At 43.0% G+C, this 26,069-nt stretch overlaps 2 protein-coding genes across 8 annotated transcripts in view; one reads left to right on the top strand and one right to left on the bottom strand.

Moving 5' to 3' along the window:
- The window catches only part of PPARA (peroxisome proliferator activated receptor alpha), a 104,594-nt gene extending 98,144 nt beyond the window's left edge, over positions 1–6,450 (top strand). For all 4 annotated transcript variants that reach the window (XM_077469333.1, XM_077469334.1, XM_077469335.1 and 1 more), the window contains one exon: positions 590–6,450. In XM_077469333.1, the coding sequence (XP_077325459.1) occupies positions 590–837 (248 nt within the window). In that variant the 3' untranslated portion in view covers positions 838–6,450. The remainder of the gene's footprint in view (positions 1–589) is intronic.
- The window catches only part of CDPF1 (cysteine rich DPF motif domain containing 1), a 46,014-nt gene that overhangs the window by 10,975 nt on the left and 8,970 nt on the right, over positions 1–26,069 (bottom strand). For 3 of the 4 annotated variants that reach the window (XM_077469337.1, XM_077469339.1, XM_077469338.1), the window contains exons 4-5: positions 25,359–25,471; positions 6,461–6,538 (exon numbers count right to left, since the gene is read on the bottom strand). In XM_077469337.1, coding sequence (XP_077325463.1) covers positions 6,461–6,538; positions 25,359–25,471 — 191 coding nt within the window. The remainder of the gene's footprint in view (positions 1–6,460; positions 6,539–25,358; positions 25,472–26,069) is intronic. The other variant, XM_077469340.1, reaches the window with a different exon arrangement.

Raw genomic sequence — 26,069 nt, 5'->3', positions numbered from 1 at the left:
AATCAAGTTGCAGAGACCATGTCAGAATACAAGCTGAGATTGTGGGGTACAGCATCATGGCAGAAAGCGGAGTCCAAAAAACAGGCTGGGAAGGACCAGATCCAAAGACAGGTCAGAGGGCAAGCTGGGTTGTATACAAGAAGGTGGAAGCAGCTTAATGTGAACTAGCTGAAGACCACTTGGCAATCTCTCCATGTCTGTCTCTAGTTTATGTAGGCCATTTGGTTCCAACACTCACACACAGCTTAAAGTCCACAGTTTGAAGTGACCCTATGTATAGGTTCATGTGTCACAGTATGCACACCAAATATGCTGGTCATGTGATGTGCAGGTCCTCTTCAATGCTGATCTTTAGTGATCTTCACTGAAGTGCTAACATCAGCACAATTCTCTGCATCGTTTTACTGTACATGCAAACCACCATGTTAACCCTGGGGGTGGGCCTACGACGCTCTGCACTCACAGATAGACAGAGGTGAGCACTGCGGCAAGATCGTTAGAAGTGCCTGGCTTCCTATTTTGTTTTTTTTGTAACTGGAATTGGGTTTCAACTCCTCATTAATACACCTACTCTTTTGTCATTTAACAGACCGTCCTGGACTTCTCAATGTCCCTAGCATAGAGAGAATGCAAGAAAACATTGTCCATGTACTGAAGCTTCATCTCCAGTCCAACCACCCAGATGATGGGTTCCTCTTCCCAAAACTCTTACAGAAAATGGCCGACCTGAGGCAGCTTGTAACGGAACACGCCCTCCTCGTCCAGACCATCAAAAAGACTGAAACCGATGCAGCTCTTCACCCATTACTGCAAGAAATCTACAGGGACATGTACTAGGGGCTGGAGGAATTGTTTCAAGGATTATTTTTTTTTATTCACCGTTCTGATGGGAGCAACAGATTTTCCTCCTCTCGTGGGTTTGGTTAAAACGCATCCGTGCCTTTCACTTTGCCAGTACTAAAAGACAGCGGTTTTCCATTTGTTTTAATGTATCACAAAGACAATATCCTGAAAACAAACTTCCTTGTCATATTTGTCTTCCTAAAAAAAAAAATCCAAGAAAAGGACTATATTTTAATTTTGTCACAGGATGTCTCTGGTTTTACAAGCAGTCTAGATTTAGAAGATAATCTAGCAATATTTAAATCAGGTTTAACTCAGGTCAATCCAAGGAGAGGGATGTCCTTGGTATCATGGTACTCCACTGTCCTTACACTTTCTGACCTACCATTTCATAGACAGTCTAAATCGGGAGCCTTTATGTCTTTAAAAGCAGACTTGCCACCATCTTGGTTAGATCAAGGTTCAGAGTATCACACAAACATTTATACTTCTCAGAAACGATTGTTGCTCACTGCCGTCCTTATTGAAACTTTCCAGCACATCGGACGTTAATGGCACTAAATGTGTTCTAGCAGAACACATTAGAGTTTGGGGAATGAAGTTGCCATTGGCATCTTTGTTTTTTTACTAAGCGCAAATTTATGAAACTTTGGTACACGGGTAAAGTTGGCTGCTTCTACACAGACAAAAAGTTCATTTTTAATGGTGAACAAGAAGGCACTATAAGATGCATCTCTACCATGGGCCTAGAGATGTGCTTTCAGGCTCCCAAAACTGAGAAATAGAGAATTTTATTACAGAATTTTATGTTCAATACTTAGAAATGTTTATGGAATATATTTGTAAGGTACTTTGATATAAAAGAAAAAATAAAAAAGTTATTTTGCAAAGCCTGCACACTACAAAACCTACAGCACATGATCGCAAGTAGTGCAAAAGGGGATCTTTACTACCAGAGGATATGTTGGCATATTTTTGAAAAAAGAACCAGATGATCAGCTGGAATCCTTTAAGGGGGAAAAAAATACAAAAGGTCACACTAAAATGTACTGAAGATGGATTGCAATGTATTTTTCTATCCTTTTAATATTCAGAAACTCATTGGGGGCATTTATCAATTCTGCATAGCATGTCAAAACAGAAGCAGTGAGAAAAATTCACTGTAATTATACATAAATTCCTCTCTCAACTACTCAATTAGAAATACAATTGAGAGCATCGTGTTATCTCTTTCGTAAGTGCAGACAAATATCTATTGATCCTGCCAGAAATCTTGGGAGCTGATAACTTCCTGTGCTCTTGACCTGTGACTGTTTCTTATTTATGCTGTTATGCTATTGAATAGTGATTAAAAGTCATCAGCTTAGGGCAGTATTACCAGGTAAAAATAAAAGAAAACCGTAAAAAAAATTTTTTATATATATAATGCCACATCTAAAAAGGACTGATAAACTGCAATATAGTCCATTTTTGTTTTACTTACAGTAGATACGCTTCAGGCTGGGTTCACACTAGTGGGATCATAGACATTCCATGTGATTCACACTACATTGCTGTGCAGATCACATGCGGTGTCTGTGCAATGCAAATTCAGGCATAAAAACTGTATGGCTGAAATGGCATTTGCACCAAAATGGTGCAGGACTCTTTTTTTTTTTTCGTCCGCACTGGAATTGGATCGCATGGGTGTTGCTCCTGTAGTATTCAAGGCTATGGGATATTTGTACAACGCATCTCAGTGCTAGATTTTTACCAAGGTTGGGCTTCAGACAGTGTGCTGAAGCTGTAGGAGGAGGTAGGTACAGATCAAACAGGGACACAGATGATTTTATTGAGGAGACGGGGTGGAGGAGTGGGGGTTATTGAGCAAATGTGAACTTATTTTGTGCATCTGTTTGAAGTGATGCTCTGCCTCATCTCTTCTTTGCTAAATCTGTTGCAGACCTGTATACACACACACTATACAATTTTCTTTAGATTTACCAAAACCATATAATACGGGGTCAAACCTAAACACATTCAATTTTTATACAATCAGGCAGGTCCTTGCACTATACAGTTAATGTAAGTCTAGAGGAAATTGAACAAAAGTTGTATAGTGTGTATCCAGCTTAAAGCTGGATGCACAGTATACAATTTTATGTAGATTTTTTCTTCTTCAGATTTACCATAACCATATAATATGAGGTCAAACCTTAGGAGTTTCAATTTGTATGCAATCAGGCAGGCCCTTGCACTACATGGTTTTGGTAAATCGGAAGACAAAAATCAGCAGAAAATCTGATAGTGTGTGTATATGGGGCTTTACTCTGTCTTTGTTGGCAGCCCAGAATTTCTGGCACGGGTCAAAACAGAAAAAAAATGTTGAATAGACTTTGCTAAATGAAAGGCAGCCTGATTTGCATCTAATGGTGTCCCCCATTATATAATTTGTTAAAGGCTAAGTTCTCCTTTAAGACAAAAATAATAAATCCACATATTTTTGCAGGGAAAAAAAACTTGCACTTTTTTTTTTTTTTCCCCATAGAACCCTGCAAAGCATTGCAGGTGCAATGTCAGGTTTCTGCAGACACTTCCTCCAGCTCTCTGTCCCTACACCTGTACGGTTTTCAGTTAAAATCTGGACTAAGTGTCTATTAGGAATTATGAGTCCACCTGCTGCGGTAGAGGATGGAACTTGTAGTTTATTCATTCATAGATCTCTGTGAGTGAATGCCGCGCTGATCATAAATGTGAAGCAGGTGCTTAAGAACATGGTACACCCCAAATACAGATGTAACATATTCTTAAAGGTGAGCTTAGTTTTAACAAAAAAGGAGGAAGATCCCTTTTCTGATGTATTTGTTTTTAACACAATATATAACAAATTCTGTCCTGACAAAATTTAGAACCTGTTTTAAGAGAAGGCACTGCTTTGTGTTTTTGGTTGTTGAATGTTTTTTCTCAGGGATAATTTTTTCACTTTTTTTTTCCTTTGTTTTTTATATCCTTACAAATAAGTTGGGAAAGCACCTTCTGAAAATAAATCTATATAGTTGTAGACTGCCTGATCTGTATATAGCTAGCTAAATAACAAATATGCAAAAATTGAAAAAAAGATTCTGAGATTACTAGACAGAACCCTTTTTTTAAACATAGATTAAAAGTCACTAGGGGAAAGTTCTCACTCTTGGGAAGAAGTTTTTTTTTTTTCTTCAGGTTTTATAAATGAGAAAGTTTATCATTTGTTCAGCAATGAACTTGGTTGGATTCTAAATTTGTCCATGAGCCATAAATGTTGAAACATTAATATGAGCCTTAAGAATAGTACACAGATTGAACTGGGATACAGGTGGGTTAGACCAGTGGTTCTCAACCACAGTCCTCAAGTACCACCCAACGGCGGTCGGGTTTTGGGAACTTCCCATAGATACCAATGATGATTTCAGCTGACTGTAACAGTGGCGTGGTAACCACCACTGTGGTCTTAAAGGGGTTGTAAAGGTAAATGTTTTTTCACCTTAATGCATTCTATGCATTAAGGTGAAAAAACATCTGACAGTACCTGAGCCCCCAGCCCCCCCGTTTTACTTACCTTACCCCTCGAAAGTCCCATGCTCGTCCCCGACTTCCTCTTCACCACTCAGCCTGGCCGCTGATTGGCTGGAGTGGATGGATGGAAAGCAGCGCAGCCATTGGCTCACGCTGCTGTCAATCACATCCACTGACGCGGAGCGCTGGGGGGCGGGGCCATGTGATACAGCGAGCGGCTATAGCCGCCGACTGTATCACGGGAGCGTGCCCGCAGATGCTTCTCACCATGCCAGGGAGCTCGCATGAACGTGAGAAGCACCTGCGGGAGGAAGCAGAGACAGCCGCCGAGGGACCCCAGAAGAGCAGGTTCGGGGCCACTCTGTGCAAAACGAGCTGCACAGTGGAGGTAAGTATAACATGTTTGTTATTTTTTTTTATTTCAACTTTACAATCCCTTTAAGGTTCTCTTAAAGTTTTTGTTAAAAAAAAAAAATATATATATATATATATATAATGAAAATATATATTATATATATACGCGCGCAAGATCCTGGTCTCGTAAAGCATATTACACAGCACAGTGCTTGTGCTGTTAGTCTGCCCCCCTCTAAATTGTAAAAAAAAAAAATAAAAGGGCGAATCTGCCACTTCCTGTATAACCTCTCTAAACAGACCACGATAACCAGGGCTGCTCCGCCCTGATCACAGTGCGTCCCTCTGTCATACGCTACCTACTCTCCTCTCTCCCCCCTCCCTCCTCCTTCCTGCCTGTCATCTCCCTCTCTCTGTCTCTGGCCCGGCCCCACCCCCCCCTAAAAATAAATACTTAAAATTTGTCACTGTGCCAGCCCCTCTATTAGAGGCTGGCATAGCACACTGTGTGAGTCGTTTTTAAAAAAAGGAGGGTTCTAACTACCGAATTTCAGCTGTCTTCAGGCCGGTCACGTGACTCACAGCCGCTTTACAGCTCGGATGGATGGCTTCTGCGGAAGAGACAAGCCGCCATGTGATCTCCCCTGCTGATGTCAGAGGGAAGATCACGGCCCCTCCCGCAGAAGACATCCATCGGAGCTGGAAAGTGGCTGTGAGTCACGTGACCGGCCTGAATACAGCTGAAATTTGGTATTTAGAACCCTCTCTTTTAAATACAACTTACACGGTGTGCTATGCCAGCTTCTAGTAGAGGGGCTGGCATAGTCTTTTATATAAGTGCCATAACAAACACTTTAATTCCTGAAATCTATTTTAAGAGTCAGGGGTAAAAAGGTTAAAGGCAGCTACTGAAGACTCGTCTGGCTATAGTTAGGTGGATTTTTAATGTGTTTTTTTTATTTATTTTTAGGGCTTGTTCACGCTGTGTGGTGACCTGCATTTATCCTCACAAGTTCACTGCAAAAGACAATTGCGCAGACATGCCGATTTCCGCAATGCTCACCTGAAGTAAGCACTGGCTACTACAGTGGAGTGCATTGGAATACATAATGTCATGTTTTATTGTGTGGACTGGTGTGAACGGGCCCTTAAGCTCAGTTCACACTTGTGCGATTTGATCGCTCCAAAGTCTCACTGGAAATTGTGTGACTTAGGAGCTGCTGGTAGCAGTTTGGCATGTTTGGAAGCAAAATACTTTCTTAAAACTTAACACCAACTTTTTTCCACTGTTTTGAAATTTGAAAATTACTTTTTAAATAATAAATTACCTGTCTTGTTGGATTATGCCTGTACAGCGTTTGCCCAGTGGGACAATCTCAAATTTTGCTAGCAGACATGCAGTATATAGAAGTCTACACCATACAATGTTATCTTCCAAAGAAATCCCCCTGAATATATATAACCTTTTACAAATGGCTATATAAAAATAAGGCAGTTATGCTTTTCGTTTGTGGCTGATAGATCAAATGTAACTCAGATGTTCACAGCTGTATATTATTGATTTTTTGTTACTCCACCTATTTTTCAGGGCAGGGCTTTATGAATGGAGTGTGTTTACTTCGCAGGTACCTATGATAAAGGCCATTCAGGCTGAAACATTAACTGCCTTGGTTTTATGAAGCAGTTTGTATAATAATAATAATAAATCAAGACTTGTTTTTATTATTTGTACCTTTCCTTGGAGGATTGTTTTGTATATGGGTAATCAAAAACAGGAGCCTTGAACCTAGCGCTGGAGTTTCCCGGCAGCCTGAATGGGAAGCAGAGGTAGAGGGTTACTAAGGAATGTTGTGCCAACCGTCCCAAGCCATAACTAGCCTTTTGAACTAAGGTGCACATGGAAGAGCAACCCACATCACAAACAAAAATTTCCTAGCACACTTACGAGCTAGTCTGCAAAAAAAAAAAAGAATTGACCCTGTCTAACAATTTAAGTTAAAGACAGGTTAGTTATACACATATATGTGGAAGCCGCAATGTCTACGTCAAGGCTCCTCTGTATACTGCAGTCCTAACTCTATAGTTTTGATAGTCTCCAAATTGGAGCATATATAGCAGTGGATAAATTAAGGGCAGGTTTGCCTGGAGAGAGCCCACTCCTCCTTTAGGCTCGGTTCACACTTAAACGGACCACGGATCACACAGGAACACTGTGCGACCTTGTTCTCCATATCGGGGCGAATCTTCGCCTGAAACTGAGCCAAAGACGCCCCAGAGATATGTGAAGTGGCTCCATAGAGAGCTGGTCACATTCTCGTGCTATGCGAATTGGATGCTGGGAAACCCACATCCAATTCACATTGGTGTGAACACAGCCTTAAGGTACAGGGACTTGCTGGATGCCTAGCAAGCGCACAATGGCAGCTGAAGGCATTCAGTGTGTTCCCTCTCCAATTATGATGACTAGCTGTGTGAACAAGCAACAACCACCTAAATCCATAACTATTCTTTGCAGTAAGGTGCACATGGAAGGGCATAAAGAAGGTTTCACAGGACTGTGCTGAATCTTTACAAATTTAAAATTGTCCACTCTAGGTCACTGCAGACTAGGACAGATAAATGACTTCCTTCCAGCAAAATGTAAACATTATCCCATTTAGGACAACTGATGTTTCAAAAGGCCTAACAGGCAATAGGGGCTTATTTATAATGGATAGAGGATATCACTTTCTGTTCTGTTACACTATGCTTCACTACACAGGCCACGGCCCATCCCATTTGTTGGTGGAATCTCATGGAGTTCTCTCTGGAGCAGAAAAGGCTGTTAAGTGGAGGAGATTCTCCTTCCAATTTTTTTTTTTTTTTACAGAACTTTCATTTATTTCTGGATCACAGAGAACATTTGTAAAGCACTATCAGGCAGCACAGTGGTGTAGTGGTTAGCACTGTCACCTAGCAGTAAGAAGGGTCGCTGGTTCGAATCCCAACCACGACACTACCTGCCTGGAGTTTGCATGTTCTCCCTGTGCCTGCGTGGGTTTCCTCCGGGTACTCCGGTTTCCTCCCACACTCCAAAGACATGCAGGTAGGTTAATTGGCTTCTGTCAAAAATTGGCCCTAGTATATGAATGGGGACCTTGGATCGTGGGCTCATTGAGGGTAGGGACTGACATGAGTGTGCAATGTACAGGCATAGGGACAATTGTAGACACTCACTCAGGTTGAACTGGATGGACTGGTGTCTTTATTCAACCTTACTAACTATGAAACTATGAAACTATGATTTATAACCACTTCTGGACTGGCTAACACCTATATATGTTGACACTTTGAAGAGGGATATCGTTGTTATGGCAACAGCTAGCGGCTATAACCCCGGTATCCTCTTCTTCAGTGAGCGGTCCGGTTTCCAATAAAAGTGGTCTCTATGACAGATGCCGCAAGATCACTTTTAAATCGGCATCGGGAGAGGGCCCCCATCCAATGCCCTCCGCCGCGTAACCGAAGCCGTTGGTAGGGGCGGAAGCATTCAGGTCTGCTCCCTGGCTTGGTATGGAGACGTGTGAGGAGAAGATGGCCCCCACACATCTCCATACCATTGCAGGGTGGAAGCGACGTCAAAACGTTACTTCCGCCCATAGCTCTTAAAAGGGACATTTTTTTTTTAAATGACAATTTCTTTTTATTGCATTTTAGTGTAAATATGAGATCTGAGGTCTTTTTGACCCCAGTTCTCATATTTAAGAGGTCCTGTCATGCTTTTTTTTTCTATTACAAGGGATGTTTACATTAGAAGAATGGTGTAAAAATAATAATAATAAAAAAAAAAAAAAAAAGAAGAGCGAGAGCGATAATTCTAGCCCCAGACCTCCTCCAACTCAAAATATGCAACCTGTAGAATTATTTTAAACCTCGCCTATGGAGATTTTTAAGGGTAAAAGTTTGTCACCATTTCACGGGCAGGCCCATTTTTGAAGCATGACATGTTGGGTATCAATTTACTCGGCGTAACATTATCTTTCACAATATATATATTTTTTCCAAAAGAAGTGCGCTTGTAAGACTGCTGTGCAAATACGGTGTGATAGAAAGAATCACAATGACCGCCGTTTTATTCTCTAGGGCGTTAGAGCCCCCAAACAATTATATATATTTTTCTAAGTAATTTTCTAGCAAAAAAAAAAAAAAAAGTTTTTAACTCGTAAACACCAAATCTCAGAAAGAGGTTCATTCCTTCAGACTCCTTTCACACTGAGGGCGTCAGAAAAAGTCCTGCCAGCAGCTTCTTTGGAGCGGTGAACTCACTTCTCCTCCATCGCTGCTCCCCACTGAAATCAATGGGGCAGCGCTGCGAAAACGCCGCCGGGCAGATTTAACCCCTTTTTGGCTGCTAGCGGGGAGTTAAAACCGCCCCGCTAGTGGCTGAATAGCGCTGCTAAAACGACGGTAAAGGGGTGTAAAAGGTCTCTTAGTGGATAATGTGATTTTTATTTTTTTGCATTGGAGGTTTATTGCTTTTTAATAGCCAAAATTTAGGCGCTGCTCAAGTAGAGGTAAAGTTAAAAACTAGACCGCTGTGAGTACAGGAAGCTCATCCTAGCTCCAAGCAATGTCAAAGGAGAAGATCCATAAGCCGCACAGACCCAAATGCATGAAGGGAGATGAATGGCAGCCTCAGCCTGGACTCCAGCCAGGCCAGCACATTTTGCTCTGCCCCTTAAAGCTTAATCATGGGGATGGCTGTGGCCTGGCTGGAGTCTGGGCTGAGGCTACCATTCCAGTCACTTCATGCAAATGGGTCTGCTTCATGATGTGCAGCTTATGGAACTTTTCCTTTGACATTGCTTTTTGAATAGCCCCATACCTTATAGGCTAATGCAATAATCTGAACATACAGTCTTGAATAAGTACTGTTAGGGAGAGGTATAAAGTTATTACATTTGACCCCTTATTTAGCTTAGATCTGACACCTCACTTGGCCTGAGCTTTAGATACGTTTCATGCTTTTAGTGTCATACCTGTAAGCCATTTGGTCCCCCGGAAGCCTAGATGAAAAACTCCCAGTTAGCAATCCCCAAATATTGCTTTACTGGTAGAACATGAGAACTGTTGGATGTGCAAACCAATGGTTTATCTATACAAGTCTATGGTTATGCAAAACCCACTTGAAGCAGGTCAAATGCAGATCAGTTGTCAATCTTATAAGCATGTCAAATCAATGGCATCAACTGAAACTCAAAGGCCCCAAGTAAAGCTAAATAAGAGGACAAATTTTAAATATTCTAAGACTGAAATCTAGGCTAAACAAATATTGTATAAATACAAGAGGCATAATTATTCCTACTTGAACAAGATCTATGCAGTAATCCAGTATTAAACAACGTCTACAATTTGTCATAGTGCAGGAGCTTCCTGTAATAAAGACCGGTCACTGTGACTGGTCTTGTCTCCACCCCTTTCTGTAATTTCCTGCAGGCAGTCTGTAGCGGGTGGAACCTGTTGGGCCCCTTGCACAGCTCTTCTCTCTGCACCGGCCAGTGATGATGTCACTACTACTTTCACAAGGATAATAACTGGGTTTACAAAGACTTTTGGTGCACACAAAGTGAATTTATATACATTTGAGATTGAAGAATATATTGAAAGCAAATTTTTCATACCCAGAGTTCAAATTTTGGCCTTATTCACGCGACTATGTAGGAGGTATACAGCCCCTAGAATGAGTGTATTTGTACAGCGGGTAGCACGGGTAAATGGGATCAGCTACAGCCAGCAAGCCTATACCAATCAATGGCAGGCGGCCAACTGTTATGCATGTAAATCACATATTAAAAGGTTACATGCAGTTAGGGATAAATCCCTGGCCACTAATTTTTCACTGGTGGTGGCATGTAGCTGCTCAATGTTTTGACATGTGAACAGTCTTGGCTGCTTATCATTGATTTTGTACAGGTTTGCTGCCCTCAGCTGATTGTGTCCACCACCATATAAATACTCTCCCTGGTGGTGTACACATAACTAATGAGAATAATTCTCAAGATTCTTGCAAAAACCCAATTGTTTTGAAATCGTGCAACTTCACTTGAAAAACACAAGATTTCTAAGCCATGTGTCAGTGCAACTTCAGGTGCAAATTGGAAGACATCTGTGCGACTTGTCTATGCAAATTGCACCTGAACTTGCAAAAACTAGTGCAACTACTTTCAAAATCGACTGTTTCCATTGCCGACAATGGGGTACGACTTGTCATTTGATATGATAGTTTCAAATCAGATGACAAGTCGCACTTGTGTGACAATGGGCTAAGAGAATGAGACCTGAAACAATATAGTGACATTGCTGTGTTGATCAGGGCTACGCCATCTCTGTGGCAATATAAGCTCTAACAAGCAGGGCCCTCTAGTCCCTCCTGTATTGATTTGTATTGTAAGTGTACTGTCTGCCCTCATGTTGTAAAGCGCTGCGCAAACTGTTGGCGCTATATAAATCCTGAAGAATAATAATAATAATATGGCTCCTTTTGTATGTAGTAAAAGGGAATTTCTATTAGTCTTCCATTGAAAAAAAAGTTCTGTTTTTTTCTTATTTTCATTAACAATACAAATTTCTATTTCAGACTTGTATTGGTAAAAATAACACTTTATTGAATTGCTGCTTTTATTTCCCATGTGCAAAAAGATGAAAAATCGTGTGTATGATGGCAAATGTGTAGTTGATGAGGCATTGTAAAAAAAAAAAAAAAAATTAAAACTAACTTTAACAAATTGTTTAAACTTGTTAATTTACATGAGGGGAGGACATATCTAAAAGTGGGTATGATGGTGCAACGTTTTATTTTTTTTAATTTCACATTTGCAGTAGTAAAAACAATGATTTTTAAGAATCTGTCGTTTGACTTTTTTTTTTTTTTTTTTTTTTAAAGTGTTGCCAGGTTTTTCTCTGTCCAACCCGTCTTGTCCTATTAATAGTAGGGTTGCACCAATACTTTGCGGTGCAATTTGCATCAATACACAGAAAAATTGTCATAAATTGCAATGTAAAGAATTCCTTTCCAAATTGCATGCAATTTCCCCTACTGCGTGTGTAAAAAGGGAAAAGCGCCACCTAGTGGGCAGTTTAGAAAATGTTAGAACTCACAGTACATATCTGGTCACATACAAAATAATCTACATGGGTGTCCCAGTCCCGCCAATTGTAGTAAATCAGGGATGCTGGAGAAGTTTCGGGATCCCCTAGGTATAGGATGGAAGTGGTGTCAGCTTGGCACTGTGAGCACTTTCAGTGGTCTGTGGGTGCATGCTATATGTACTGTGCGTTAACATTTTTTAAACTGTCCACTCACTGTCGCTTTAATCCCTTTCTATACAAACAGGAGTCATGTTCAAATCGCATGTGATTCTTTGCAGTGCGATTTACGCCCATTAATTTTGTGTTGACACAAATCGCACTGCAAAGTATCAGTATCATTTGGACGAGTACGGATACTCGCACAAATGCTTGGTATTGGCACTGGTATCAGTGCATCTCTAGTTCATAGCTCAACAAAAATAAAATGTGCTTAATACATTAGAAGTGCATCAAAACAAAAGGTGTGCAGACACGCAAGTCTTACAGTTAATTTTTTCTACAAGACACTCAAATCCCAAGTAAAAAAAAGCCTGTCCCATGCCAGCATGCTACAGAGTCCTGCTCTTGTTGCGGAAACAGTGGTCTCTCTGCAGAGGTCTGACATGTCCCCTACTGAGTAAGATCAGCAGGGTGCTTTACTGATTAGAAAGCTATTGATCTGACTCAGCAGGCAGTGTGTCAAGCCTCGGTAGAGAAACCACTGTTTCAACACATGTAGCAAGGGTCCTTCTCTACAGTATTCTGGCAGGGGCTGGTTTGTAAACAAAAAAAACTGCAAGACTTTCCACTTTTGTTTTAATGCACTTAGAATGTATTTAGCCAATTTAAACTAAAAAGTTAAATTGGGCACTTACTAAAACTGGAGAGTGCAAAATCTGGTGCAGCTGTGCATGGTAGCCAATCAGCTTCTAATTTTGTCCAACTAAGCTTTGACAATAAAACCTGGACCCCGATTGGGTTCTATGCAGAGCTGCACCAGATTTTGTATGGTCAAGATTTAGTAAATCAGGTGTACTTCTTATTATCCAAGTGGTACTTTTAAACCTAGATATTTGAAAACAGTGTTATTACCTGTTAGCTACTTTTCCCAGGAATCTTCCAGGACGGCTTACAGAGATAGGCTCCTCCCACAGGAAACACATGATCCACATCATAAAAGCAACACACATGTATTAGCCCCTCAGTATTAACAAATAACTGAAGGCTTCAGAATAAGCAATCATTAACCTTCATTAGCGTAGATTTATCTTTATTCTGTTTTACATTGCTGACATCTCTATTATTAAATCCTACCTCCTTGTCGTTTTTAGGATTTCCGCAAAATGATGGTATCACGATCTATTCCAACCTATGGAAGTTAGACAGTACTTTGGGTAGAAATTCCGGATCCAGCGAGAGGATAATCTTGTCTTGCAAGATGATGCATAAGGGCCCAATTGTTGAAAGCGCCTGTATCTCACAAACTCTCCTAGCGGAGACTAGGGCCATCAAAATCACTGTTTTCAAGGTTAAGAGCTTTACGGGCAGTTTGTCTATTGGCTCAAACTGTGTTTTTCAAAGACTTTGCTACACAGTGGATAAGTCCCAGGGAGGAAACCTCCTTGACTTGGGGACCCGCTTACGGCTGATGGATGCAAGAAATCTCTTGACCAGTGGCTCTGATAGTCTTTGATTTAAAAAGCTAGATCTAGCCGATACCTGCATCTTAAGGGTGCTGACTGCCAGATTTAGATCTGCTTCAGCTTGTAGGAAATCTAGGACCACCGGGATCATGGCTCCTGACGCTCTGTTATTGAGCAGGCACCAGGCCCCAAATTTTTTCCAGATTTTATTGTACATAGCGTTAGGGGACGTCTTCCAGCTGCTAAAAATGATATTGATTACTTTTGCCAATAACCCTCTCAGAAGCCAGGCCGCCATGGATGATCATAACAGCATGAGGACACAGGCTTCAGTGTTGCCAACCGCCCATAGATTTACGGGCAGCCCGTAAAAACAGGGCATTTTTCTCCCACCAATCTGTAGCAGCAGATATGTGCCAGTAAAAAAAACGGTGGTGATGGCGGGTCAGAACTAGGCATACACAGTTCGCGGAAATCGAAAAGATCCGATCCACGAGCGCTGCCGGCGCCGCGCGATAATGATGATGTCAGCCGCGCCGCCCGACTTATAAAAAAAAAAAGAAGAAGCAGGAGCTGAGGGCGGATGGACAGAGGAGCCTTGTGTTTGAGTCACTGAACAGAGCAGTAGACAGCAGCTCTGTGTAGAGTCGGACTGCTAACATGAGCCTGTAACCTGCACAAGCCAGTACACTACAGAGACACAGAGTGCCCTGGTCGGTGTCGGCTGGCGAGTGGCTGTGCACTGCAGATTGCAGAAAGAGGTCTGACGTCGGGGAGACTCAGGAGGACTCGGGCGTTCTGAGCCTAAAGATTTTTCCTTTTCCTAGCCTCCCACAACAAGCTCATATGTCAGGGCTGGGAGTGTGCTGGCTTGTATATTATTACTCCCTCTCTTTGGCAGCATCCTACCCCACTGCTGGCTCTGTACACTAGAGAGAGAGAAGGTAGCATGAATGAAAGGCAAAGTCCAGCAATGCAGACAAAAGCACAGCTTCACCACAGCTTCCAGAATTGTGGCATTTCTCTCCCTCGGATAGTCACAGTGCTCTCCCCTGCTGCTCAGTGTGCTCACTCGGGGCGGGGGGATAGACAGAGTGACTCTGAGTCAGTCAGGGGCTAGGGCCTGACCTGGGGGAGCATATGAGAGTGATTCAGTCTCAGAGACAGTCAGTCAGGAGCGCCCCGAGACAACAATCCCTTCCCAGAGCAGGCTGAAGGTGGAGCTGGTTGACTGCAGCAGCATAGTGAAAGGGGCACAGAAGGAAGGACACTGATGTAGTATGGTAATATGAAGGGGGGCAGAGGAGGAAACTACCATGTCCACAGCCTCTGACCATCTCCTGTATCAAGTCCGCAGCCTCTGACCATCTCCTGTATCATGTTTACAGTCTCTGAGGGGGGGAGTCTGGAGAGGAGTCAAGAGTGGGAGCGCTGTCAGCATAGGGATCATGGGAGAAGTCAGATGTGTAGACTATGGAGGGGAGACTATAGGTATAGGATAAAACCAGAGCCACCAAGCTGGAGCCATCTGACTGAGCCCTGCACAGTGCACTTGAGAGGAGGTCAGTGACAGCATCGCCAGGCCAGTCTGGGGGGGGGGGGTCGAGTTGCTGATGTAAGGGGGGATTGAATACAATAATGTAAGGGGTACTGATATAAAGGTCCCCCCCCCCCTATATTAGTGATCTCCAGTCACCAGAGTGCCCCCCACATCAGAGTTTCTGGAGCTCCCCTTTACATCAGAGTCTGCAGGATTCCCCTTACAGTGCAAGGGGGAACTCAGTCTGCAGTCCCTGATGTAAGTGGGAACTCTGGTGTAAAGATAAAGCAGTGGACTCTGATATAAGGTGGTCTATGGTCACCAGAGCCCCCCCTGTACATCAGAGTTCCCCCTTAAATCATGATCTGTAGCGTTCCCCTTTACATAAGGGTTTCCTTTCACTGTAAGGGGGATGCCTGCAGACTCTGATGTAAGAGGGAACTCTGTGCTGGCTGGGTTATAGTAACCTGACCTTCATGTCAATGAAGAAATGTTTTTTTACTTTTGTTTAACTTAAACACATTGCTAATAGCACTAGCTATAGGTTTATAGTTTAAATATTGATATTTGCACTGTTTGGCACTGAAAACTATAATTTAGGTACTTTTTTGCAGTGCCAGTAAGAAATTGGTGCCGTTTGTAAATTTCGGCATCCTGCCAGTAAATTTCAGTTCGGGGGGTTGGCTACACTGACAGGCTATAGTGGAAATTAACTACCTGAACACTCAGGCGTACCCTGCAGTTTATCATGTGACCATACCGATCAGCCAAAAAGGTATATAGCAGCAGTATTTTAATGTAAAAATAGGATTTTTTGTACTCACTGTAAAATCCTTTTCTCTGTTATTCACCGACCGACACAGCTCCCCTCTTGGGGTTGTTATGCCCATTACTAGGAGAATACTAGGCATTAGTTGTAATACAACACTCAGAACTCTTTAGTTCCGCCCAGGGGGGTGGTCCCTTGGGCAACAACCCTCCAGCCTGCCATGCAGTCCTCAGTACGTCAACAAGCAGTATAACAAAGAAAAAAAAAAGGGAGGGGCGGGTACTATGAATTACAGATAAAAGGATTTTACAGCGAGTACAAACAATCCTATTTTCTCGCTTATATTCACCAACTGACACAGCTCCTCTCTTAGCCATTGGGATGTCCCCAAGCAGTGCCAAATGAGGGGTGGGAAAACGGCATAGAAAACTTCATCCACCATGGCAAGTGAGAGCTAGTGAAAATTTACCCACAAAAAACAACAGTGCATGGAGAAATCCACCACAAAACTAGGGTACCCTCAACAGGAGTGACTACCCCCAATTGCACCAAAACTGCGGAATGTAATACAACAGAGCATTAACTTAACGGTACTGCATTTTTATCGAAAAAACAGGAAAAAATAAAATATATTGCATATTCAATTGCAACTACACGGCTGTCTGCAAAACTGACGTGTACGTTTTAGAACTTGGTAAACGTGTGGACAGACGACCAGGTCGCCGCTTTACACACCTGAGCAACAGACGCTTGGTGTCGGAAGGCCCAAGATGTTACGATTGCCCTTGTGGAGTGGGTTGTGACCGCAAAGGGGGGCACCTGTCCCTTCAAAGCTTAGGCTTGTACTACAATCTGCCTGATCCACCTAGAAATGCTGCCCGACAAGACCGCCATGCCTTTCTTTGGACCGAAACAAACAGTGAGTCCGACTTCCGAAAGGGAGCAGTGGCAGACAAATACACCTTTAGAGCCCGAACCACGTCCAGAGCACGAAGGGCCACTTCCTTAGAGTGTTTCGGCTTAGGACACAGAGATGGTAATGAAAAGCCGAGACCACTTTTGGTAGAAAAGACGGTTGCGGACGCAACACCACCTTATCCTTGTGGATAACCAGATAAGGCGACTTGCATGACAAAGCTGCCAGTTCCGAAACCCTCCTAGCCGATGTGATGGCCACTAGAATGACCACTTTCTGGGAAGGTCAGCAGGGGAATCTCTCTGATATTTTCAAATGGCGGTTTCTGAAGCGCCGATAACACCAGGTTCAGATCCCACGGGGGGTAACGGTGGACGCACCGGAGGGACTACATGTTGCACCCCCTGAACAAAGGTACTCACTAATGAGTGAGACGCCAGGAGTCTCTGAAAAAAAAAAAAAAAAAAAAAAAGACAGCCAGGGCTGATATTTGCCCCTTAATGGTGCTTAACGCCAATGTCTACTCGTTGCTGAAGAAACAGCAGGATCCTGGATATAGAAAAGGAGCGCGGATACCATCCTTTCTCCTCACACATGGAGATGTAAGCCTTCCAGGTACGATGATATATCTTCCGAGAAGAAGATTTCCATGTCCTCAACATAGTTTGGATCACTGAGTCCGACAGCCCCCCGTTCAACACCTGTCTCTCACTAGCCATGCCGTTAAAGCCAGCGATGGTAAAGCAGGATGGAGAATCGAACCTTGAGACAGAAGGTCCTCTCGTAACGGCAGTTGCCATGGGGTGTCTGCGTACCAAGGCCAATCTGGGGCGACCAGAATCACTGGGATCCCCTCGACTTCCACTCTGCGGAGCAGACATGGTAACAGTTTCAGTGGAGGAAAGGCGTAGATCAGCTGGTACTGATGCCACGGAGCCACCAGCGTGTCTGACGCGTCTGCCCACGGATCTCTTGTCCTGGACACAAATCTTGGCACTTTCCAATTGAGACGGGAGGCCAGAAGATCCACGTCTGGTGTGCCCCACCTCAGGCACAGTAGCCTGAATGCCTCTGGATGCAACGCCCATTCTCCGGGGTCCAGCATCTCATTGTCCGCCTGCTAGTTCTCCACTCCCGGGATGTAAATGGCAGACAGGGCCGGTACATGTCGCTCTGCCCCCCGAAGTATGTGAGCGACCTTCCGTGCGGTGGCTGAGCTTCTTGTTCCTCCTTGGTGATTGAAGTATGCCACAGCCGTGGCATTGTCTGACTGGATCCTGATCGAACGCCCCTGTAGTCTCATCGACCATGTGGAGAGGCACAGCCTGAGCGCTCTTAGCTAGAGCAGATTGATCGGAAACTTGGATTCTTCCGCCGACCAGAGGCCCTGAGCCACTGTCCACTTCAGAGGCAGGAACGACTTCCCGGACTGAATCACCGGGGACTTCAGCCACCAGTTCAGGAAATCTGACTGACTGGCTCACCTGGATTTGTCCCACTTTGTCGAAATCTCCTTCTGCAGGACTCTGGTGTGGAACTGGGCATATGTTACTGCCTCGAAGGAGGCTACCATGAGTCCCAAGATTCACATGCAGAAGCGGAGCGACGACCACTTGCGGTTCATCAGCAGTTTTACTGAGGATCCGAGTCTGCAGGGAGAAAAACCCTTGCTTCCCTGGAGTCCAGAAGCAAGCCCAGGTACTCTAGATGCTGGGTCGGTACAATCACTGACTTTAGGTTCAACAGCCACCCAAATTCTTGCAGGGTCTGCATGGTGATCGCCACATCTTCCTCTAATTCTAAGGTGGAAGATGCCCTCAGGAGGAGATCGTCTAGGTATCCCACAATCGCAATCCCACGTTGCTGCAGCAACGCCAAAACTGGAGCCAATACCTTGGTAAAGACTCGGGGGGCTGATGCCAGACCAAAAGGAAGAGCCACAAACTGGTAGTGGGCTTTCCCGACTGCAAATCGCAGAAACTTTTGATGCTGAAGGCATATGGGTATGTGCAGGTAAGCATCCTGGATGTCTAAGGATGCCAGGAAGTCCCCTTGATGGAGTGCAGCGACTACTGAACGAACTGATTCCATTCTGAACCGCTGGAATAAAGGTGTAAAAAAAAATACTGCGCTGTGAAAAGATGTGTTCTACCCAGCTGCCAACACTACTGAAGACTACACAGTAACATGCAAAAATTAAAACAAAAAAGTGTGGCGCTTAGGTGGCAACAAACCACATGAACCAGTAAGGCACTAATTCAAGCAAAGAAAATTACATACACTTCAAAAAAGAAAATGTGTAAATTCCGTTATATATCAAGAGATCTTACTCCCAGGTGGAAGAGTGCATGAACCTCATGCACACAAAAGGTTAAAGTAAATAAAATTAATTTAACATATACAGTCCATCAAGTGAACGTCTAACAGTCCTTGAAATGTGTAATATCAATCACAATTCCAAACTTGAGGTGACGTAAAAAAAAGGTGAAATTCAACTTCTGATGTGTAGAATACCACCACCGTGATAAAGAAGGGGAGAGGAGGCTTACCAAATGGATTAAGAGGAAGGCTTACACCTCTCGAGTCATATGGGCCTGTAGGTTAGCAAACCAGATAATCATACATCTAGTGTGTAATCTCCCGCAAGTCTTCAGGTCATGAAATCATCCGTAGCAATCCTCCTATAGTGCTCATCCCACTAAAATAGGGGGCTCAGGTATCAAAGACCATGGAAATTGAAAACTAGCATAGCGTGATACCGTTTTAACATCCAATTTATTAAAAAATAATAAAATTACACTCACCCTTCTGTAAAAAAAAAAAAAAAAAAAGCACTGACCGATGGGCCCGCAGGGTTCCTAGGTCCTTCTCCTTCACTAGGCAAAATAAAACTGAGGACTGCATGGCAGGCTGGAGGATTGTTGACCAAGGGACCACCCTCTGTGTGGAACTAAAGAGTTCTGAGTGTTGTATTACAACTAATGCCTAGTATTCTCCTAGTAATGGGCACAACAACCCAATGGCTAAGAGAGGAACTGTGTCGGTCGGTGAATATAAGAGAAAAGATGATCTATAAGCTGTGTGCACTACGGGGGACAGGGAGATTAATCATTCTCATATTACTGAGTTAAGAAACACTTTAAGACCCGCTATGGCAGACGGGGGCACCGGGTGTATTGAAATCTGAATGGAAAGTCCAGGAAGTTTTATATACGAGTTTGCTTGCTAGTTGTACCAAAATGCAATCAGGCAATTCATTAGAAACTAGTAAACTCTGCAGTAGCAGACATAACAAATCACTTACATAATCCTATAGCAGCAGGTACATTAAAAAGGTAGTGAATGATGTCAGATATGAAATGCATTTAGACTTCTAGGTGTTAGATCCAACTGTTCTGTAAGACCACACGAGGCAATTTTTTTTGCCTTAGCATTACAAAAATAAAATTAATTTTGGCAACCTGTTTCTTGTCTGCCAAGTTATTGTACAGAAAAGGTTATGACTCTTCATGACTTGTTTTTCAGCACTTAATACATTGAACTGAAAATTTGCCATGCTCCATAAGCTATTGTAACACCAAGTTATGTGGAACTGTAATAGTCCAATATAAAATCATGTAATTTTTGATAACCACTTCCCGACCGGCCACTCCGATGTACGTCGGCAGAATGGCACCGGTAGGCATATTGGCGTACAGGTACGTCCATTTCTATATGCCGCCCTGCCATCGTGTGCGGGACCCCCATGAGTCCGGTCGCGGGTCCCACGGACTCGATCGCCGTGGGGATGCCCGCGATCGTCTCACGGGGAGGCTGAACGGGGAGATGCTGTTGTAAACAGCATCTCCCCGTTCTGCCTAGCAACAAGTGACACTGATCTCTGCTCCATATGATTGGAGCAGAGATCAGTGTTCACTAACACAAAGCCCAGCCCCCCACAGTTAGCAACACGCCCCTAGGAACACTTAACCTCTTCACTGCCAGTGTCATTTACACAGGAATCAGCGCATTTGTATAGCACTGATTGCTGTATAAATGACAATGGTCCCAAAAATGTCCGATGTGTCCGCTATAATGCAGCAGTCACAATAAAAAAAATTTTTTTTTTTTAAATTCGCTGATCACCGCCATTACTAGCAAAAAAAGAATTATTAATAAAAATGCCATAAAACTATCCCCTATTTTGTAAATGCTATAACTTTTGCGCAAACCAATCAATAATCAATCAATATGTAGAAGAATACGTATCGACCTAAACTGAGGGAAAAAATGTTTTTTTTTATATATTTTTGAGGGATATTTATTATAACAAAAAGTAAAAAAAATTATGCGTTTTTTTCAAAATTGTCGCTCTATTTTTGTTTATAGCGCAAAAACACAGGGGTGATCAAATACCAAAGCTCTATTAGAATAGAATAGAAAGCTCTATTTTTGGGAAAAAAAGGACGCCAATTTTGTTTGGGAGTCACGTCGCACGACCACGCAATTGTCAGTTAAAGCGACGCAGTGCCGAATTGCAAAAAGTGGTCTGGTCTTCAGCCAGCAAAATGGTCCGGTCTGAAAGTGGTTAAAGTTACGTAAAGTAAAACGATGGCCTAAAAAAAAAAAAAGAAAAGAAGGAAATTGCTCCTGCAATTATTTATAGGCATATCTACACTTACATATAGCCTGCCTGCCCACAACAAAAAAAAAAAAAAAATAAAAAAAATAAAATGGCAATCCCACCAGTAAAGTCCTAATACAGCTTCTTGTGATGGGGTGGAAACGATGCTGTACTACATGATGGTGACCACTTCGCTCTGAATTCAGGAGCAGTGCAGCATCGTTGTAGACTGTACCTGCTGGCAATACAGTTGAAGGAGCAGATGTGGAACAGGAAGCATGTGACACACAAATGAAGTGGAAGCTAAATTAAGTTATTTATTTTATAAGGCTTGTGCATCACATATACATTCATGGCTGGAATTGTTGGCGCCCAAGAAATTTTTGCAGAAAATCAAATTTTCTCACAGAAAACTATTGCAGTAACATGTTTTGCTATACACGTTTATTCCATTTGTGTGTATTGGAACAAAACAAAAAAAGGAAGGAAAAAAAGCAAATTGGACATAATGTCACACAAAATTCCAAAATTTGGCTGGTCAAAATTTTTTGGCATCCTTTCAAAATTGTGCATAAATAAGATTGTTTCAAGCATGTGATGCTTCTTTAGCCACTTTAACCCTGGAAGGATTTACCCCCTTCCTGAACCGAGCCTTTTTTTTTTACGATTCGGCACTGCAGAGCCCAGTGTCAGAAAGCTTGGTTTGCGTCAGATCTTGGGTCTTCCAGCAGGACAATGACCCCAAAAACTTACATTAAAAAAGCACCCAGAAATGGATGGCAACAAAGCGCTGGAGAGTTCTAAAGTAGCCAGCAATGAGTCCAGATCTAAATCCCATTGAACACCTGTGGAGAGATCTTAAAATTGCCGTTGGGAAAAGGCGACCTTCCAATAAGAGAGAGCTTGGAGCAGTTTGCAAAGGAAGAGTGGTCCAAAATTTTGGGTGAGAGGTATAAGAAGCTTATTGATGGTTATAGTAAGTTAAGGGTGCCAAGAAGTTTGACCAGCCCATTTTTGGAGTGTGTGACATTATGTTCAATTTGCTTTTTTTCCTCCCTTTTTTTGTTTCGTTCCAATACACACAAAGGGAATAAATGTGTATAGCAAAACATGTGTTACTGCAATACTTTTCTGTGAGAAATACTTGATTTTCTGGAAAAAATTTATGGGGTGCCAACAATTTCGGCCATGACTGTAGGTCTACTCTATTTATAAAAAAATTTATTGGACAAATGGCATTTGCCCAGCCTGCACACGTTTTCGTGTATTTTCTATATTACGATTTACGGTGATGTTCAGCTCCATCTAGTGGCCAAAATGTGTATTTTTTTACTGAAATACCTCAATCAGGAACACAGTACAACACAGGAGATAACTAATTATCAAAACTACAGGGAACATTTGTGCAAACTGGGCAAATGCTTCTGACCTTCATCCAACAAATGTTTTATAAATAGACAGTATAGTACACGTGTCAAACACCAGGCCATTTCATGTTTTAATATTTTTTAGCTGGAACTCTGCACACTGAGCATAGCCCACCTACACCCTGCACTCTGTATGTAGCACACGCCTCAACCCTGCACCCTATACACATCATACCACTGAACTGCCTTCTGTGTAGTGCAGTTTAGCCACACCCATCGTTTGATGCGGTTTGATGGGAACGGGGGTGTGGTTGAGTTCTTGCACCTATCCTGGATAACTTTATATAGTCTTATACATAGAACAGGCACTTTGAGGGCGATCAAAATGCTGATGCAGCCCTCAATCAAATTGAATTTGACACACCTGCTATAGTAACTGGATTTGGTTGGATCTGTTCAGACTGTCATACAGGAGCCTTTAGTTTTACTCTAAAGCGGGAGTCTGCAACTCCTCGATCGCAATATACCCGTTGACGGCAGGCAGGTGATGGGTAGATTGTGAACACGTCCCTGCCTTTCCAACCCATTGCTTTCCTCAAAGCTGCAGAGTGGCCCATGTGCACGATTACCCAATCCGAGGCTGCAGAGGCTATCCCCACCCCTTGCATACTTGCTGTGGGGCAGGTAGAACCTCCATAATAGCTCAAGGTCTTGTCTCAAGTGTAGTGCACTTATCCACACAGGCCCTCCCCTCTCTGATTTTTTCAAAGGCATTTATTTTTAGGTGATATCATCTGGGTTGGATGAGGGAGGAGGGCCACCGGGGATCAGCAGTGAGAAAACATGTTGATTGCCCAAGACAGCTTCCCTGCAGCACTCTGCAACAGGAAACACCTTTTGTGGCTTCCCGACACCCCAGCTCCACTGATCCCTCAGTACCATACCCTTCCGATCCCCCCCCCCCCCCCCAATACCATACCATTCGGACTCCCCTGTACTGTGCTCTCCTGATCCCCAGTACCATTGCCTCCAGGCCCTCCCAACACCATACTCTTGACCCGACCCCCCACCCCCATACCATATCCTCCTGATGCCCCTGTACTCTGCCCTCCTTATCCCCCTGCACTGTACTCTCCTGACACCCCCCCCCAGTACCATGCCCTCCTGACCTGTTCACCCCTGTCCTCTCCTCTACTGATTCCTATACACTTCTCCTCATACTGCTGACCTCTGTACTATTCTCTTCATCCAACTGACCTCTGCACACTGCCCTGCCTACTACTACTGACCTCTGGACACTGCCTTACCTACTACTGACCTCTGGACACTGCCCTACCTACTACTTACACGGGCCAGAAATCACAGCAGATAGCCAGGCCTGAATCTATTTCAGCAAATCAGCCTGATGATGGACTCAGTCTTGTGGGGGTGCCCAATTACTTCCCAGACATGAAAACAATGACTGCAGAGTTTCTCACTAAAGCTAAATTTTTAAAAGGTAAGTTAAAGTGGTTGTAAACCCCCCCCCCCCCCCAAAAAAAAAAAAAACCCTGCAAGACAAAGGGTATAATGAGCTAGAATGCATAGCATACTAGCTCATTATGTATTACTTAACGTAGATCGAAGCCCCCGCAGCGGTCCTTATTCACTGCTCCAGCCAGCGACATCGTGCCCGGAGTTACTTCAGGGTATCACATGCTCCGGCGCTGTGATTGGCTGCAGCCGCAATAATGCGCGTGAGAGCCACCGGTAACGGCGCGGTCTAACTGAAGCAACGGCATGGACATGCCGTTGCTTCAGTGCACATATGTCGATGACGTTGGCACATGCAAATACAGGGCATAGCGCATAAACAGTTCAGGTTTAGGAGATATCTAGGGTAGCTACAGGTAAGCCTTATTGCACAAATACGGCCCAACAGCACCACTCAGCGCTAGGGATGAATAATCCTCCAAGGTAATAAATGTCAAAACTATCATTTATAATCTAAAGTCATTGGTATTATAGGCTTACCTGTAGCAAAACGTGTGTTATAAGGGTTTACAACCACTTTAAGTTTATATTTTTACAGTGACATTAGTTTTATTAGAAGTTTTGTTCATGACGTCTTTTTATTGGGAGCTTGCTAGTTAATTTATTTAAATACAGCTGCTGCTGGAACAAGTGCATTTGAACTGGACATTGTTTAACCTATCCTGAACAATTTAACTTGACAGCTAAAACCATCCGCTTAGCCACGTTTGCGTCTAGAAGTGTGTTAAAATGAAAAACGTATGTAAACAAAACGTTTACAAGCTGTTACAGGCATTTAGCCTTTCAAATGCCTCTGAACATCCGTCATGAACGCATTTTTTTGCGTTCCAAAATGACTTTAAACGACCCTGTATACATATACTGATAGGATAACAGAGGAGAGTTCAGGGGCAGCTGAAAAAAAACAAAAACGCCCAACTGCTCCTAAACGTCCGTTTACCAGCAGCAGTGTACTTGAGGCCTTACATGGTAACGGTTTATAAAACAGTATTTAAGCAATCTATATGTCATCCAGTAGGTTTTACATCTACTTGGAGGCATCATTTTAAAACAAATAAAACCTGAAATTCTACTAACATATTTATTAATGTGACAATGTTTTCAATCAAAGCAAAACACAGCTTCTCAAACGAAGCAGTTCATTCCTGTCACCTTGACTGGGCCTTTCTCTTCTCCAAATCTTGACGGATTTCAGGAGGAAATTCACTTTTGTTCTTTGTAACGCAAGGCAGACAAAATCGTTTGGAGTAAAAGAGACTACATTCCTAAAAAATAAAATAAAAAAAAGAGCAAACAAAGTTACAAGATCGACTTCTGATCCAATCTGTCAGAAACGCCTATATGTGCTTGGCGTACATCCCACTCAAAACCATGACCATCAATATGGAATTATAACAGCCATCCCTTCTTGGGAAGGCTTTCCAGAAGATTTGGATTGTGTCTGCCCACATTCGGGCAATTTACCCTTACTTCCTATGTAATCACAAAAAGTTAAGGAAACCTCTCCAACAAAGAAACACACTTATTTTATGAGCTCCTATAATTTCTTTACTGCTGTCTGTGCCCTCTCTGAGGCACTGAACTGCAGCACTGAGGATGATGTATATGCATCACCTAGCTTTTTAATCTATACATAGTGAGGGGTGCCAACGTTTGCCATGTTATTTGGGAAATTGTGCCGTTTTGCCAGATCCTAATAAATGATGTTCTAGGTCCTGGAGTCAGGAGGCTGTGTAGAGTTCTGGGTGGGATAAAGCTTGCAGTCCTTTGTCCATATTTGACGTTCTCCAAACTTTACTAGTTAATCAGTTGTTCGCAGGCCTTTATTAGTGTGAGCTGACTGAGGTTCAGTGGCTCTCCCTG

This window comes from Lithobates pipiens, unplaced genomic scaffold (assembly GCF_037356315.1).
Source record: "Lithobates pipiens isolate NorthernLeopardFrog02 unplaced genomic scaffold, aLitPip1_a1.2 Scaffold_8, whole genome shotgun sequence".
In the NCBI taxonomy this organism is placed as follows: domain Eukaryota; kingdom Metazoa; phylum Chordata; class Amphibia; order Anura; family Ranidae; genus Lithobates; species Lithobates pipiens.
This window is presented reverse-complemented; position numbering and strand designations above follow the sequence as displayed.